The following is a 15302-nucleotide window of genomic DNA, read 5'->3' as shown; positions in this document are numbered from 1 at the left end:
TTTGTCATATAAATGGACTTAATTTCAGGAAAGCGAGTGAGAGCTACAGGGATGCTACATCAGATGATGGCCCAGATTGCATGTGTATCCAATGTGTGTTATTAACTTTAGCTTTCTCAGAAATGCAGTTATTTCACTTCCAAAGACTCTGTATGAACAATATATTTCAATTTTTAAATCATGCAGACCTGCACTCTTTGAGCTTTCCTTTGAATTTCTGTTATCTCCAAATTCAAAGCAAACTTCATTTAAAATGAGTGAGTTAAAATCAAAATCACATAATACCATAAACTTCACATGGTATACCCCAAAAAACCTGTAAATCAGTTCTGACTGGCCCTATCCCAAACCCACACTGGCTTTGACATCCAGCCAGGTGTAATCAAAATATCTAGGATGCTAGCTGGACCTGTGGAAAAAACAATATGGAGTTTTAATTTTACGGCAAAACCCTAACCAGATGATTTTCACATGGTTCAAAGGATCGTCCCAAAGACGTCAGTTGAGCTGGGGCCAGAAACTATACAACAAGAGCGAGAGAAGAAGAAATACTTGCGGTAACGGCATTTAATAATCGACTCATCTTTTGCACAAGCCCACAAGTACATGCTACTATCTGGGGCTCACGAGGGCAATTTGCACTTGCTGCCGCTTCCCTTGCCATTCAGCCATGCACACTGAGCGGTTGTGAAGCCAAGCGATGGCTCAAGGTCCAAAGCAGACAGAGCAGGGTCTTATACGAAGCACATGAAAACATAACCGAGCAATTTGCCTCCCATGTGCTGCCGTTTGTTTGTATCAGAGGTTTCCTTTCCTTCAGTACAGCAGCCTGACATACAGGTGCTGCTCTCCCACAACAGCATCTTCCCCCCAGCACTGCCAGGAGCTCACCAAGAAGGGCTATTTCTTTGAATTAGCCCCAGATTGCATTCTTCTGTTACATTCAAACTTACAAATACATCTACTGTTAGAAATAGCAGCCAAACGCAACCTGCTAGACAGACAGCACGAAGAAACAGCTCCCAAACGAGACCTCAAACCTCCAGTTTGCAAACATCACTCTCATTAAAGCTAAAAGACATTTCCAACCTGCAGCAAAAGCTCCTGTCTACAGCTTCCACATCGCTGCTCACCAAAGTGTGAAGGCATTATAGACTGATAAGTGCTTTAGCAGACTGTATATCCATCCACTGGAGAGCGAGGTTAAACAAATACAGTAGCCAGAACATTATTGTTGGCTGCACACTCGGGTTCCCGAACTGCCTGTCTCTAACTTGAACCAGCTAGGTCCACTACAGCAAAGCTCGCACATATCTGCGGGCCAAGGCTGGCCGTGGGGGGGCTGCGGCAAAGGAAAACAATCCCATCCCATAAGCTTTTGCCACTGATGACTAGAGCAAAGGCTTTTTTTCTTTTCTATTTTTTTTTTCTCCTTTGACTGGAGCTTTTCGTTTGGGAGCAGCTGGCACCAGGAAATCAAGCTGTCAAAGGCAGAATGTGCGCCACATATTGGGAGGATCTTAAGTGTATTTTTTTTTATTATTTTATTAGTGGATCCGACTGGATTCATTGTAGTTTTGCTGGTTTGGCACCCCTGCGAGGCAAAGCAGGATTGGGCTTGTTACAATCCACTTGGTAACATCCCCTCCTTCCTTCCCAGAGCTGGTCCTGTAAATTTGCTTGAATGAAGCAAGCACACAGCTCGTTAGAGAAAGACCAAAAGCAACAACAATGAATCCCTAAAGAATTGCAGCTTCATCCATTCAGAGTAACGTGCTGCTGGCTGGGGCGTACGGGGATGCTTGGGAGCACTCGGGCAACGCTTCGGACAGGGAGATGGGCAAACAGAAGGAAAATTAAGCCACACCTTTTTCAAGTAGCAAAGAGGAGAAAACCACAATGCTTGTTTTCATGCACCATAGGACAGACCCTACCTACCCCTGGTCCCACCTCCCCTGAGCTGCCCAAAGCGCATCTGGGGCCCAGCAGCAGCTTCCAAGGGATGTGAGACAATGCAGGTGCCACCAGGAGCTCAGAAGATGTCTCGCCAAGCTTTGCCTGTGGCTGGAGCAAGCAGCCCTGCAGTGGTTAATGTCAGCTGTGACCACATGATCGCCTTCAGGAAAGGTCAAAAGAGCGATTTTTCATTTGAAAACATCTGTGTGTTTAAAGAACAAAACTTTCTCATGTGCAGAAACCGAGGGGTTTCCAGCGCTTTTATTTCCAGAGTTAAAGTCATGCTTTTCAGCTTTGTTTAGGGTTATGTACCACGTAAACACACTGCAAAAACCGCACGCAACCCTCAACATGCTGCTCTTCCATGGGCAGGGAGAACTGGGGGTGCAAATTACCCTCTCCCCTTCCCTCCTGGAGCTGCTCAGCTTTCCACACCGCGCTCCCAGCAAGCCAGCCAGACACCCAGTTGCTGTCCTTCCCTATATGAAGATGTACATATGCCTCAACTCCTAAGGGGATAAGTCTGCTCCAGCCTGTCGACAGGCTTTAATTGGTTACATCCAGGGAGATGATGCATTGGGAAGAGGCTCTGAGTTTAACAGCGCCAGGGAAGGCTGCGGCAGCGCTCACAAGGAGTGCCGGTGCGGGAGCCCACTACAGTTCCATGTCAGTGGTCAGAAAGCCGTTTGGTTTCCTACCCAGCTCCTCAGCTCTACCTCAGCGTGTTTTAATTAAGGTTAAACCAGTCTGTGTTTTTTTTTTTTTTCTCAGTACCTGAAAACACAACTCATGGGATGTAAATCAGAAGGTGTCCCCATGCTGAGTAATGCCGCACCAGCAAATCCCTCAGAGTGTGCTGGACGCAGAGCAGCAGCCACTTGTTTCCTCCAGCCCACGCATGTCTGCATCCACCCAAAGTGTTGGTTGCAGGTGCCCGGGGAAGCCCACAGCCTTCCTCCAACCTCAAGGAGCCCTGGTTGCTCTGAAAAAAAACCAGCTCTAGCAGGGAGAACCCAAAGAGCACATGGAGCGTTTCCTCCTCGCGTGTGCCAGGCTGGCAGGGTTGGCAGAACCTCCTGGCTGCTCACAGGAGGAGCGGATGGGGGGACTGCAGCACGAGCACCACCTGTGAGAGCAAGCTCACAGCTTCTGCACCCTCACCATCACCACGGGGATGGAGGAACTCACCACGGCCAAGTCATAGAATAGAATCACAGAATTGTAAGGGCTGGAGAAGCCCTCCCAGATCATCTGGTCCAACCATCCCCCTACCACCACTGTCACCACCAAATCCTGTCCCCCAGCACCATGTCCAACCTCTCCTTGAACACCCCCAGGGATGGTGACTCCATCACCTCCCTGGGCAACCTGTCCCAATGTCTGACTGCTCTTTCTGAGAATAAATGTCTCCCAATTTCTAACCTAAACCACCCATGGCACAACTTGAGGCCATTCTTTCTAGTCCTTCCCACCACAGACAGCTACTGGGATAAAGCAGAGCTTCCACACAGTGAGGCTTTCCTTTTCCAGCAGATAAAGGTCACAGTGCACCAGGAAGAAATCTGCTTTGCAAGAAGGGCAGATTTTCAAAGATATTTAGATGGAGAAACGTGAAATGGAGGTCCAAATGGGGTCTTCAAAAGCACATGGCTCATTAGAAACCCAATGGCAGCTAGATGCTTAGGCACTTCTATAAATCCTAAACCCAAGGATTTGGATTAATTAGAAGTAAATGCCCAAACACATTGGAATTTGGCCTTCACTGCCTTCATAGGATGCTCATCATTGTTATTTTTTAAGAATCTAAGCTGCACAAAAGCACACCATTCACTGGGGTGGAACCCATGGAGGGGCTGGCCAGGGCTGTGGGCAAGTCACAGGGACACACCTGGTCACCAGATCAGCACCTCACAACCCTGGATAAATCATCTCCACCCCATGCTTCAGCTTCACTGTGTGAAAAGGGACTTGCTTGCAAGGGTTAATTACCAAAAATAGGAAAATAAAAATTAAAAAAAAAAAAAAGTGCCCAAAGTGCTAAGCATAAGGCTTAGCACAACGACCACCATGGCTAGCAGAGCTCTATGTTCTCCTGAAATGAAGGCTCCTCCCAGTCAGTAGGTACATGCATACGCAGATACCAGCACTGATCATGCAAATTACAATTTCCTGGAACCCATTAAAGCTTGCAACCAGACCTTGAGGCTACGGTGAAAAACCAGGGTTTCTGCTGGTACCGGGAGAAGCTGGGCACATTTGCCAAGCAGGGGAATCATGCCTGCTTAACGGAGTCACCGACCTCAAAGGAAAGAGTGATCCTTAAAATTTACAGACACTGTTTCCAAAAATGAGCACTAATTTGAGGTTCCTCAACAGCCATGGCTCTAACTAAGGCAGCACGGTCCAGGAAATTAGTGCAGCTCAAGAATTTATCCAAACGGTCCCTAAGTTTATTATTATTATTATTATTATTATTATTATTATTATTATTATTATTATTATTATTATAGTTATTTATTTGCAGGTGGGGACAGAGGGATTGACTAAAGAGACTTTCTGTTATGGTGTGCCTTCAGGATGGTGCTGGGTAAGCACTATCCTCTGAAAATCATTCCTTTTAGAGACATCTAGAGATGAACACCCCAAAATTGAGTGGCATTCAAAATATGAGGTCTCTTATGACAATGTGGGCTAAAATGCCTACAGTACTTCGAACAAGTAGTGCAGACAATCCTTCATTTAAAAGAAAAAATAAATTCTCTGCTACTGGCATGAGAAAGTTTACTTTCAGGCTTAAAGAAATGATCGTGTGGTTTTGAGGATGGCATTCCGTTCTGCTGAAGAATAGCACCCTGCCTGCCTGTATATCTGTGGCTTTGTAGCTACATTACAATCTTGGAGAGCTCTGTTTACATATTTTACATGTTTTCTTGTGCAGAACATGAAACCAAATTACATAGTAAAGGATGTTACGGTTTCACTCCTGCACCCTTTTCCGTTCTCTCCTTCCGATCATGTTTTAATTCTATCCAAAATAATTGTCTGGGTATTTTTAACCGTGCTCGATTGGCTGTCAATCCTTCGGGCAGGTTTATTCACTGTTGCACAGGGAAATCATGCAAAAGCTGGTGAAGCTACATGCCAGGGGGGTAGGGAGAAGACGGCCAGGGCGGGGGTGGGATGAGAAATGCCGAGAAGCCTTCATGCATGAACAAAGCAGACGTGTCGATGCATTTATGCAAAATCATTCGGCTCTGAATGGAGAGGGACCCAAGACAAACAACCCGGATGGGATGCAGGAGAGCTATCCCACGCTTATGGCTGGACATGCTCTGCATCTAAAGGATGGGGAGCAGCAGCAGCAGACAGAGAGACTGGCAGGTTGAGGGGCAAGGGCCGAGGAGGGGGGTCTCCTTTCAGAAGAGTGCATGCTAACGAGCACCGCCGTTGTCGCGGGGTCCGGCTTTCCAGCTCGCTGATGCTGGGGGGTCCAAGCTGTTTTCAATTACAGCGTGTAATCTGGGTGGGTGGCTGGGTGTACGGCAGATATGATCATAAAATGGTCAGTCACTTCCTAAAGAAGCACATAATCCTTCTTATTATCCAAGACAATATTCCTTTCTTGCCTTTCTTCTCCTCGCCTTCAGCAACAACAAACGGGATGGAATTCTGCTCTCGTTTCGTTAGCGGTGAGCGTCTCCTGGTCCTAGGAAGAGACAGGACCAATTTCCGGCACCTGAGGATTTTTGGTTTGACCTTCATCTCTGAAAAGGTCAGACCGAACCTCTCTGAGAGTACTGATGGCTGCTTTGCTCTCTGCATCATCCTTTGTTTCTTTTATCTATTTTCTGTACAGTACACAAAGGGAACACAGTGTACCAGCCCCTGGTACTCACTGTTCTGTTCCCCTTAGATGACTTGCATATGTGCTCTTGAAAAATTATTCTAAAAACTAGTGGGGGAGGGGAGTGGAAAGAAAAAAATCCCTTGAGTGCTTGGCAAAATTGCTTGGAATCTCCTCTGACATCTCATTGTGTTCTCTCTGTCCTCCCCATACACAAATCATCCAGAGGCTACGACATCAGGCATGGGGTCTGCTGGTTTACTACTGCCCTGAGCAGAGGAGCACTGAAAGGCATGGGGATGGGGGGCGAGAGGCAGGGAATCACTGAATCGCTGTTCTTCCTAGCAGGGAACAGGCAGCCAGGTGATGGGCAGCATCCCTTTTTCTCCAGCTGGCCCCGGAGCACCTTTAAGGTAATGCTCTTTCTCAATCAGCTCACTGCAACTAAGTCTTTTCAAGCCAGCCTAGCTAGAAATTTCATTTCTCTCTCTCTTTATATTCAGAACATTGGGATCATTTCTGAGCAGGAGGCGCAGCACAGATCTTTGGAGCATCCCTCACCTTGGTGCAAACCCTTTGTATGGACCACTTGCTCCAACAAGGCAAAGCAGCAATACAGACGTGAATAAAGACGAGAGGAAATCCCCAGGCAAATAACATCACCTCCTTTGACAAGAAGGTTGCAAAACCCAGCTTTCCCAACAACACAGGTGGGAAACAAGGTTTCTAGCTGTTAGAGCAAGGACTTGGTGGAATTGTTTTCCAGTCATTTTGCAATGGGAACAAGCCCGACTGCGTGAGGATAAAATCTGGTTAATTCACGCACCGGATGATGTGAGGAGGCTGACAAAGCTAACACACAGTGGATTTAACGACCCCGGAATCCATTCCAGATCTGTGTTCCCAGACACCGACTGTCAGCAGGCCCTGAACAGAGTTTTCTTCTTATACAAGATATGAACATTTCCCTTTTGAGATCTCCTGAGCTTCCTAGTCCTGGGGACACCTGGGCCCAATAATGCCCAGCGCCTGCAATGTCTCCGTGGGGAACTGAGGTTTAATTCTCAAACCGCAGCTTTATCTTTGTGTGCTCTGGTTTCCACCTCTATTAAATGGAACAGAAACCAGGCAATGTGGCTGTGATAAGGCTTAATTAATCCCTGTTCATTAAAGAGATATGAAAAATAGCATCATTTAAGACAAAGGGAGGCATGTTCCTCGGAGTTCCCCAGCCTGAATTTGCCTGGTGCCAGGCTCGTGGTGCAACTCCCAAGCCTTCAGGTGAAAGACCAGACTGTCTGGTCTGTAGTATCTGGGGGAAGACTAAAAGAGAGACTATGTTTTGGGCTCCCTTGTACTAATTTTAGACCTGGGGAATCTGTAAGCTAAGCTGAAGCCTTTTGGTGCACCAGCCGGTACTGGAAATGTGCTCAGACGAGTACAGCAAACCTACATTCCTCTTGCGGCGGCCTGTGCACGGTGTCCAGTTCATCTTTTTCCAGAACTGGTCTCTGATCACTCATGGTTCCTCCATTAACAGATTCTCTTAGTGGGATTTTGTACTCGACCTCCTGAGATTAGTGGTTCAAAGGCTGGCTAGGCTATAAATAACAGAGACATTTGCGAAGCAAATCATCTTATTAAAAATGGGGATTTTTTTATCCCTCTGACCACAACAAAACTCTTACCGTTGAAGAGCAACAGGACTTGGCTGTGAACTGGGAAGTTCAAAAAGGGCCACTTGCAGAGCTGACAGACACACACCCTCCCACTTCTCAGCAAGATCACCCCAAAGGAGAGGAATGGCTTCTCCATTAAAAGTTGCAGGTTTCCTCTCTTCCCACTCCTGTTCAAGATTACCCTATTTGTTGGCTTTGCTGGATCTTTGGGGAACTATCTTCAGAGTTATATTTATTAGTCAAAGTAAAACTGCGTGGCAGAGAACTTCATCATTTTCCTCTTCAATTTTGTCACAGTATTTTCTTACCAGCCTTGGAGCCCTCGCTCTGCCATGTTATTTCTTCCAGTACTCAGAATATTTTCGTGCTCTTGCCTTCTTCTTTTGTGGGAAATTTCAGACATGCTGCAATTCTAGACATCTTTCTATGGCCGGCTGAAGAATAGGTTTGTTGCAGTGAGTCTGGATGAGTGCAATTGTGGGAACTGTAATAGGGGCAGGAGGGGGCCTCAGTTTGTGGGAAAGATGTAATAAGAATCCTTTTCCACAGCTTCTTACTCCATGGCAGCCCCTGTGGGGTACCCAGGGGGAGAAGGGGGTGGGTTTGTCTGGGAACAAAAATGAATCCCAGGATCTGTGTGCCCAGCAGCCTTGAGGAAGAGTCCCCTTCTCATTAACTGTGCCTAAGCTGTGCAGCTTTTCCTGTACAGGAGAAAACCAGGAACTGGCAATGGCATAGGGAAGAAAAATAATAATAATAATAAAAATAATATATATATATATGGTGACTTAAACTAAATGGCTTCTGTGCGACTGGGAGGAAATACACTGAAAGACAGAGCTGCTGGGGGACTGCCCCTCTAAATTGCCAATGTAAACCCCAACTTCCAAGTTTTGAGCATGTGCTACTGTGACAGGAGGAACCAGGTCAGCAGTAAGCCACCTGCTGAGCTGTTAGTCCCTTCCTACACCTGTCTATTATAGAGGCCAAAAGTGAACTGTGGATGAATCCACTGGATTCCCACCAGCAAGAGGGAAGGAGAAATGGCACCTCCAGCCCCGCGGCCGGGCTGCACCCACCTCCCTCTCACCCAAACCATGGGGTCAGGGGTGAAGAGCCCTCCCCAAACAAGCCTAGCAGAGGCTTCCCACAAAGGCACATCTGTACAGATAAGACACGTAAAAAAATATCCAAAGCATTCATGCTCAGGACAACTTACTCCAGAAGGAAAGCGAGACTACCAAACATGTTAACACATCGGAACAAAATCAGTGCGCAGGGAGAGCACGGAGGCTGCCACTACATGACCTGAATCCATGAACCCTATGGGACAGCCACCCTCGTACCGTGACCTAATCCACACCATGCTCTCCTATTTAACTGTCCTCACCCACACATCTTCACCGGTGGCGACACAAGCGGGACTGCCCGTGGAGGCCATGAGATGGCTCCTTAAACTCACACGTTGCCAAGCCCAGGAGTGCTTATCTTGGTGGTAGGAGGCCACATCCTCCCCACCCCTGCTCGTAACAAGGTTGACCCTGACTGAGTATGAACTGGTCAGGGAAACAAGTCCCTGGGGACTTCCAGTGCAAAAAATAAAAATAAAATTTGCAGCTATTCACAAAACAGATTGGTCTGAGCGCCCTTTGTCTTTCTATTTATGCCTACTGGATCTGCCTGTCAGCTGGTATAAATCTGCCCAGCACTACTGCCTTTTTGTAGTCCTTGCCAGAGTACACCAGCTGATGACTTAATGCTAGCATCAATAATCTTTAGCACAAGAAAGGCCCTGAGAAATAAACAGTGCTGTAGAAAACCCCACACAACCAGTACATCAACACTGATAATATTTCACATGCAGCGGATGGCAAGGAGAGGCTGTTTACAAACTCACAGCAAGAGCAGTAAGGAAAAAAGTGGCCCAAGAGCATGCAAAGCCCTTATTGCTGAATTCCTCCTGCAGTCGATAACAGGTACTGAGCAGCGTCTGCTTCGAGACCTGCCAAGGATGCCAGATTAGAAATCAAACTGTAAAAATACCCTGTGATGGTGCTCGCATTTCCGTGCTGGTGTGATGCTGCTGACTGGTCCTCTTTGGCTTTAAATATGATGCTGTCAGTACTGTGAATATTTCTTAATCAGCACTGAAGAGTGGCTGCCAGGAAAGTAGAAGTGGCTGTCTATCAGTCTTGCTTCTGCAGAAAGAGCGATTGTTTAAAGGGGGGGGGGGCTGTGTGACCTTTCCATTTTTCAAATGTGTATCTGTTTGCCAAGACTGTGTCATTCTTTGTAAGCATTTTGTTGTTCAAAACAAATCTTATACTGTGTTGTGTTTTTTTTTTTTTTTCTGCTCCCTGAGTATGTTGCCATTCAGCAGCCTCATACTAACAAGTAACAAAGCCACATGTAAGATCCACCTCGCAATAACAAGCAAGTGCATACATCCTATTTCTAAGACACAAGCAACTCTGTGGAAACGGGCAACGTGTTAGCGAGCTCTGCAGACAGGCCTGGGGTGGTCAGTCTGCAGAAGGAGCCCTACAATAACAAGTGCACTCTGGCTTTTGCTCACAAACAATCCTCCAAGAGTAAACAAGTGCAGGCAGGCTGATATTGCTGAGCAGCACCGCAGCACCAAATGTGGTCCTCAGGAACAGCCTCTGCAGAACTACGGCAGAAATACAGGCATGCAGAGAAACAGGTCTTGAGATAGCTAAGGATGAGAAAACGTTTTAAATCGTGAAGGACATACTTAAAATGCTCTAAAGCACTTTGAGAATACCAGGGCAATTATGAGGAACAGGGATAGCTAACAAACAGGCAGCTTATGTATTCTGTATATTGCTGTGCACTGCACTCAAACATATCTTTCATGGCATTCCTGATGAGAAGCCAACACAAATGCCACTCTGATTAATCAGGAAACTACCCAGCAACAACATGAAAAGTTTGCACAACATCAGCAAGCACACAACCTACTCTGAAAGATATCTGGGTGAGGAAAGGTGCTCCTTTCATTAATACAAAAAACCCTAAGGCTCAGTGCTTGCACAGATAATGAAGCCAAACATGTTTACACACCAGTGATCATTACACATGGTGATTAGGGGAGATCTTAGGTTAATTTTCATCTCAAGCACTCTGCTAGCCAACAGAGTGATGACCTGCTGCCCCACCTAACCTCTCCAGAGTGACAAGTCAGGTGCTCTTCCACAACCTACAAGCCTGTCTTGTTCCTGGGGAAAACAAAGACTCTCAACATATATGATTAAAAAGGTCAATGAACCCCATACACTCAAACGGGTGTAATATGACCAGCTGAGCTAAAGCACAAATTCCTCTTGCTGGAAGTAAATAGCACACTGTTATCTCCCCAGGGGCCAGCCAATAACAGGAGGCATGTTCCCATTCACTCCACCAGTGTGTGATATGCTAGTGCTCTGCCTATAAATACAACAGCTTGGTTTTTGTTTTTGGTGTGCTTTTTTTTTTTTTTTTTTTCTTTTAACAAGGCTGTGACAACTTCATCTCATCTGGGTACAACAAACATGCTTGAATTGTGGCTACACAGCAGGGCTTTCTGTTGGGTGTGCACGTGGTGGTGTTTTCTCCACCACATGACCATATGTTGTATGGTCCTACTGCTCAGTGTGGCTGCATCTCTCCCAGTGCGTTAGGAGAAAATCAGGGCAGGAAATCCCAGTGGCAGCATGGGGACAGAGGACTTGGGGACATGCTCATTGAACTGCACCTGAACTGGAGACAGTGGGCTTTGGGCAGTACTACAGCCCAGGGAGCTCAAATGAGAAAGAAGCTAAGGCACTGGTAGGGGTGCAGAGGAAAGTTCCTTTTACAGTGTGAAATAATAAATATGACCATGACCAAAAGGCAATACTGGGCTCAGGATTCTGTCTTGGTACTATGCCAGCTAACCACGCTTTGTACGTTTAAAAATGACCTGGTCATTAATTTGTTACAGACTTGTGCTATGTGAACAAGGCCAAGTCTCTTGGATAAAGATGTTTTCTCTTGCAAGCCAACTGGAAATGCTTAGCGTTTACTATTCACGGAGAAATCTGCTTGTCATATCTGTGACATTGCATTCCTCTCTGCACTGCCCACTCAGGACACCTCCCTGACAGTTAGACTGCAAGAGCAACTTGGCTGCATCAAACCCAAAGTCCATCTGATCCACTGCTCTGTCTAGCGAGGGACATTGGTGGATGCTGAAGGTGGAATATACAATGTAGCTCTTGTATATGATGATCCTTTTCTTGCTGTATCCTCTAAAAAAACAACAAGCAATGCGGGCTTTCCTGAGTCAGAGTGTTGCATCTGGACTGTTGCTTCTGCATCGTGTACAGCCCTGTTTTCCAGGCATTTATCTAATGTCTTTTTGAACTCATTTGGATCTAATTCTCTCAGGGAGACAAAAGGTAAAGTTATGGTAACTGGAGCTATTTATGTTACAAAGGAGACATGTAAGAAAGGGGTTAAAGCTAATGAATGGCTTTGGGAATGGACGGGACCTTTCTCAGAATAGAACAATAGGGTGCTTTTATGAATCCGGGAGGCAGAAAACACAAAACTATTAAAAAAGAAAGAACACTCTTTTGTATTATTCTGCATTAGCCTTCAGAACTCATTGCCACAAGATAGCACCCTGTGCTGGCTATAGAGAGCCTGTCTAGTCTTTTAGGTGATGCTAGTTAGCCAGAGGTGACTCCTGCACAGCTTATTGAATCAAGCAGACCATGACTTCAGGCAGCGTTCAGATGGGTGACTGGAACTGAATTTCAACTCCATCACCACTAAACAGGCTCAGAAACAGGGAAATTGCTATCAGAAACCTCCTTTGGTGAAGTATCAGGATAACAGACAGGGGTAACATCACACATGAATGCTGACCATCTAGTTATGCTCATGACTGTCCTTGCTGGCCTCCACCTTCTAGGACAGGGAACAGCATCTGCTTCCCTTACCTGGGTTGCTGCTGGCTGACCGATGACCACCCATCCTGGACACTGCTGGTCACTGTGATGTGAGACGGAGACGTTGGAAGCCCATTGATCGAGGAAGCCTTTGGGAGTGTAAACGCCACAGTCTTTGATGCTGGTCATTTGCTCAAATTCCTCACATACTCCATCACCATCATGGAAATAGCACCTGCTGGGTTCATCTGCCAGGAGATACCAAAGAGAAATCAAAAAATGGCTACATGTCCATGGCCTAGTTGCTAGGATCTAGTAACACCAGCAGTGGTGCATCTGCCGGTCCAGATCACTGGGGAGTGAAAGCATCGGTCATTTCTGGCCAGCAGCAGGGCGCTTCTCAGAAAGTCAGTTTTTAGTCAGTTTTGTTATTGGGCAAAACCCTCAAAACATTTCTCAATGCGAAGGTTTTTCTGCTTATTTTTGTCTATCTCCATTTAAAAGGATGGAGACAGAAGAAAGCAGAGATCGAAAATATATGGAAAGACAATGTGGGTGTTGGCATAACTCCACTGCCTTGGGTGGAAGATAGCCAGCAGAGGGTCTGGTCTACAATGTTTCCCTTTTTGTTCTTAAAAGATATCTGCAAAACAACAACAGCAGCATCTGTGAATTTAGGGATGGCAAAAACTGCCAAGTTCACAGCCACGGGACCAAGGGCCAACCAGATCTGTTTATGCAAGGCACAGATACAGTCCACATAGTGTGAGGGTAAGCTTGCCACATCCACACACGGCTTCAACCAGCATAACTCAGATTTGACCTGAAAGGATCAAAAGCAGCAGGAGACTTTATTATCCTTGTCCATTTATTCTGTGGCTTCTCTAATGAGACTGCCAACAAAGATGCCAAATTTTTGAGGTTGTTTCTGTAACATTGGCCCATTAAAAACTGAACCAGGATCCATCTACTCTTTTCAAACAGACTGCATAGCAATAATGACTTTCAGTCATTAGAGTACTCTGTGAAATGGAAACCTTTGACCTGTTGGTATCCTATTTTGTATTGTATTATCATTGCCAGTCCCCAGAGGTATCCAGTTCTGACAGCCTGTTGTATTTTTGTCTGGCAAATAAGCCTGCTGAAAAAACGGTAGGAAATTAGCCAGAGCTGCGAGCTGGGCTGATGGAAACGATCCCTAAGGAGAGTCCTGCCGGTAGCATTGGACTATCTCGAGCTAGGTGTCAGAAAATCCAACGGCTGCTCAATTTTGAGCTACTTCCAAACTACTAAATCCCCTGTTTATTTTTCCTCCTAGTTTACACAGTGAAATACCATCATGAGCCAGAAAAAAAAATCAGTTTATTGCAATTCAATTATTTAATGACTTTCGCTCTTTTCCCCCCTCCCCTCCTCCCAATCCCCCGTGCAAAATTCTAGGTGCTTACGAGAGCGTGAACTTGAAAGAACGGAGAAGCCTATCAGGGAAGAAGGTCATTCTGCTTTCCTTTCATCACGACCTCTGCGGCCAACTCGTGTACGTGGATAACTGTGGGGAGCTGTGTGTTTGCCGGGCCAGCACTACGAGCTGGCGAAAATGAGCCAGCGTGAGCCTGGAAGCCATTCAGCCGTGTGAGCGCAGCACTGTGGCTGAGCTAATATTCCAGGGGTGGCCAAACTGCTTGACCCTACAAGTCACATCTTAAACTCTTCATATGGCCGGGAGCCACCAAACATATACCACACACCTCGAAGAGCTCGAAGAGCTCGGAGGAGCAGCGGTCGGGGGGAGAGCTTCACAGGCGAGGCTGACAATGGCTCCCCGGGGTGCCCCATTACTCCACGGTGGGAGAGGGCCGGGGTGGATGTGCAGATGGGCTCTAATGCAACCCAGCAGGGCCGGCCCCAGTGGCCCCGCTGCCCAGCCTCCTCCTGATGCCAGCAGGGCCCTGCTGCCCATCATCCGACACTGGCCCTGCTGGGAACACGGCACGGGAACTGCTCGTGAACCGTGTGTGCCCTCAGAGCCCCAGTTTGGGCATCCTCACTGCACACCTTATTGCTCCACAGGGTTTGTTGGTGCTGGCCCAGCGCCACAGCAGTGTGGGGTGGGAGAGACGCGGCCTGGGCCTGGTCAGCCCGAGGAAGATACAGAGCTCCGTGTAACGGAGGTTAGCTCTTGGTTCCCCTCACCTTATCCGTAAGCATCTCTTGCTCTGTGTGTCTCTGCAGAGAGCTGTCAAAGTGTAGGGCAGCTCTCTGCTGTGCCCAGGAACAGGGGGATGAAGCGAAGCAGCTCTCCCACCTCGCAGCTCTGTGTCCCACTTTGAGCGAGAGCCTCAGCAGAAATCTCTGGGAAACGCTCGGCTCTGGGAAGACTGCGGTCAGCAATCAAAAATCCTCAAAAACAAATCCCAAACATATGAAAATATCTATTTTTGGAAAAAGAGTTTCTTTGTCATTTAATGAAAAGAGGCTTATTTCCGTAAAAAGAAAAAAAAAAAAAAAAAGGAAAAGCAAAAGACCTACCATATTAAAAAGACCCAGCCTTCAGACCACGAACAGATGCACAGTCAGATAGACACTTCCAGTGACACACACTGGCACCCAAATACATCCTGCTACACACCCACACCGACAGAAGCACTGACACACAAACACATGTACGCTCTCTTTACACATCCCCGATGCAGCCACCCCACCGATGCAAACACATACCCAGAAACTCACAGCCTAATTTTAGGCACACATATTCAGACAGTGTTTCCCTTGCCTCCCTGAAGCATGGACTTATTTTCACGATAGGCACTGAAGTAAGCACAACATTTATATAGCCAACATACTCCTGCACTGGCTCCAAATGTTCCCTCCTAATGCGATGATAAACGT

General features: G+C 46.7%; 1 protein-coding gene across 7 annotated transcripts in view; it reads right to left on the bottom strand.

Annotated features, from left to right (window-relative positions):
- PAPPA (pappalysin 1) overlaps window positions 1-15302 on the bottom strand; it is a 384400-nt gene that overhangs the window by 65953 nt on the left and 303145 nt on the right. For all 7 annotated transcript variants that reach the window (XM_068656712.1, XM_068656711.1, XM_068656714.1 and 4 more), the window contains one exon: window positions 12465-12661. In XM_068656712.1, coding sequence (XP_068512813.1) covers window positions 12465-12661 — 197 coding nt within the window. The remainder of the gene's footprint in view (window positions 1-12464; window positions 12662-15302) is intronic.

Source organism: Anas acuta, chromosome 20, assembly GCF_963932015.1.
Source record: "Anas acuta chromosome 20, bAnaAcu1.1, whole genome shotgun sequence".
Taxonomy (NCBI): domain Eukaryota; kingdom Metazoa; phylum Chordata; class Aves; order Anseriformes; family Anatidae; genus Anas; species Anas acuta.
This window is presented reverse-complemented; position numbering and strand designations above follow the sequence as displayed.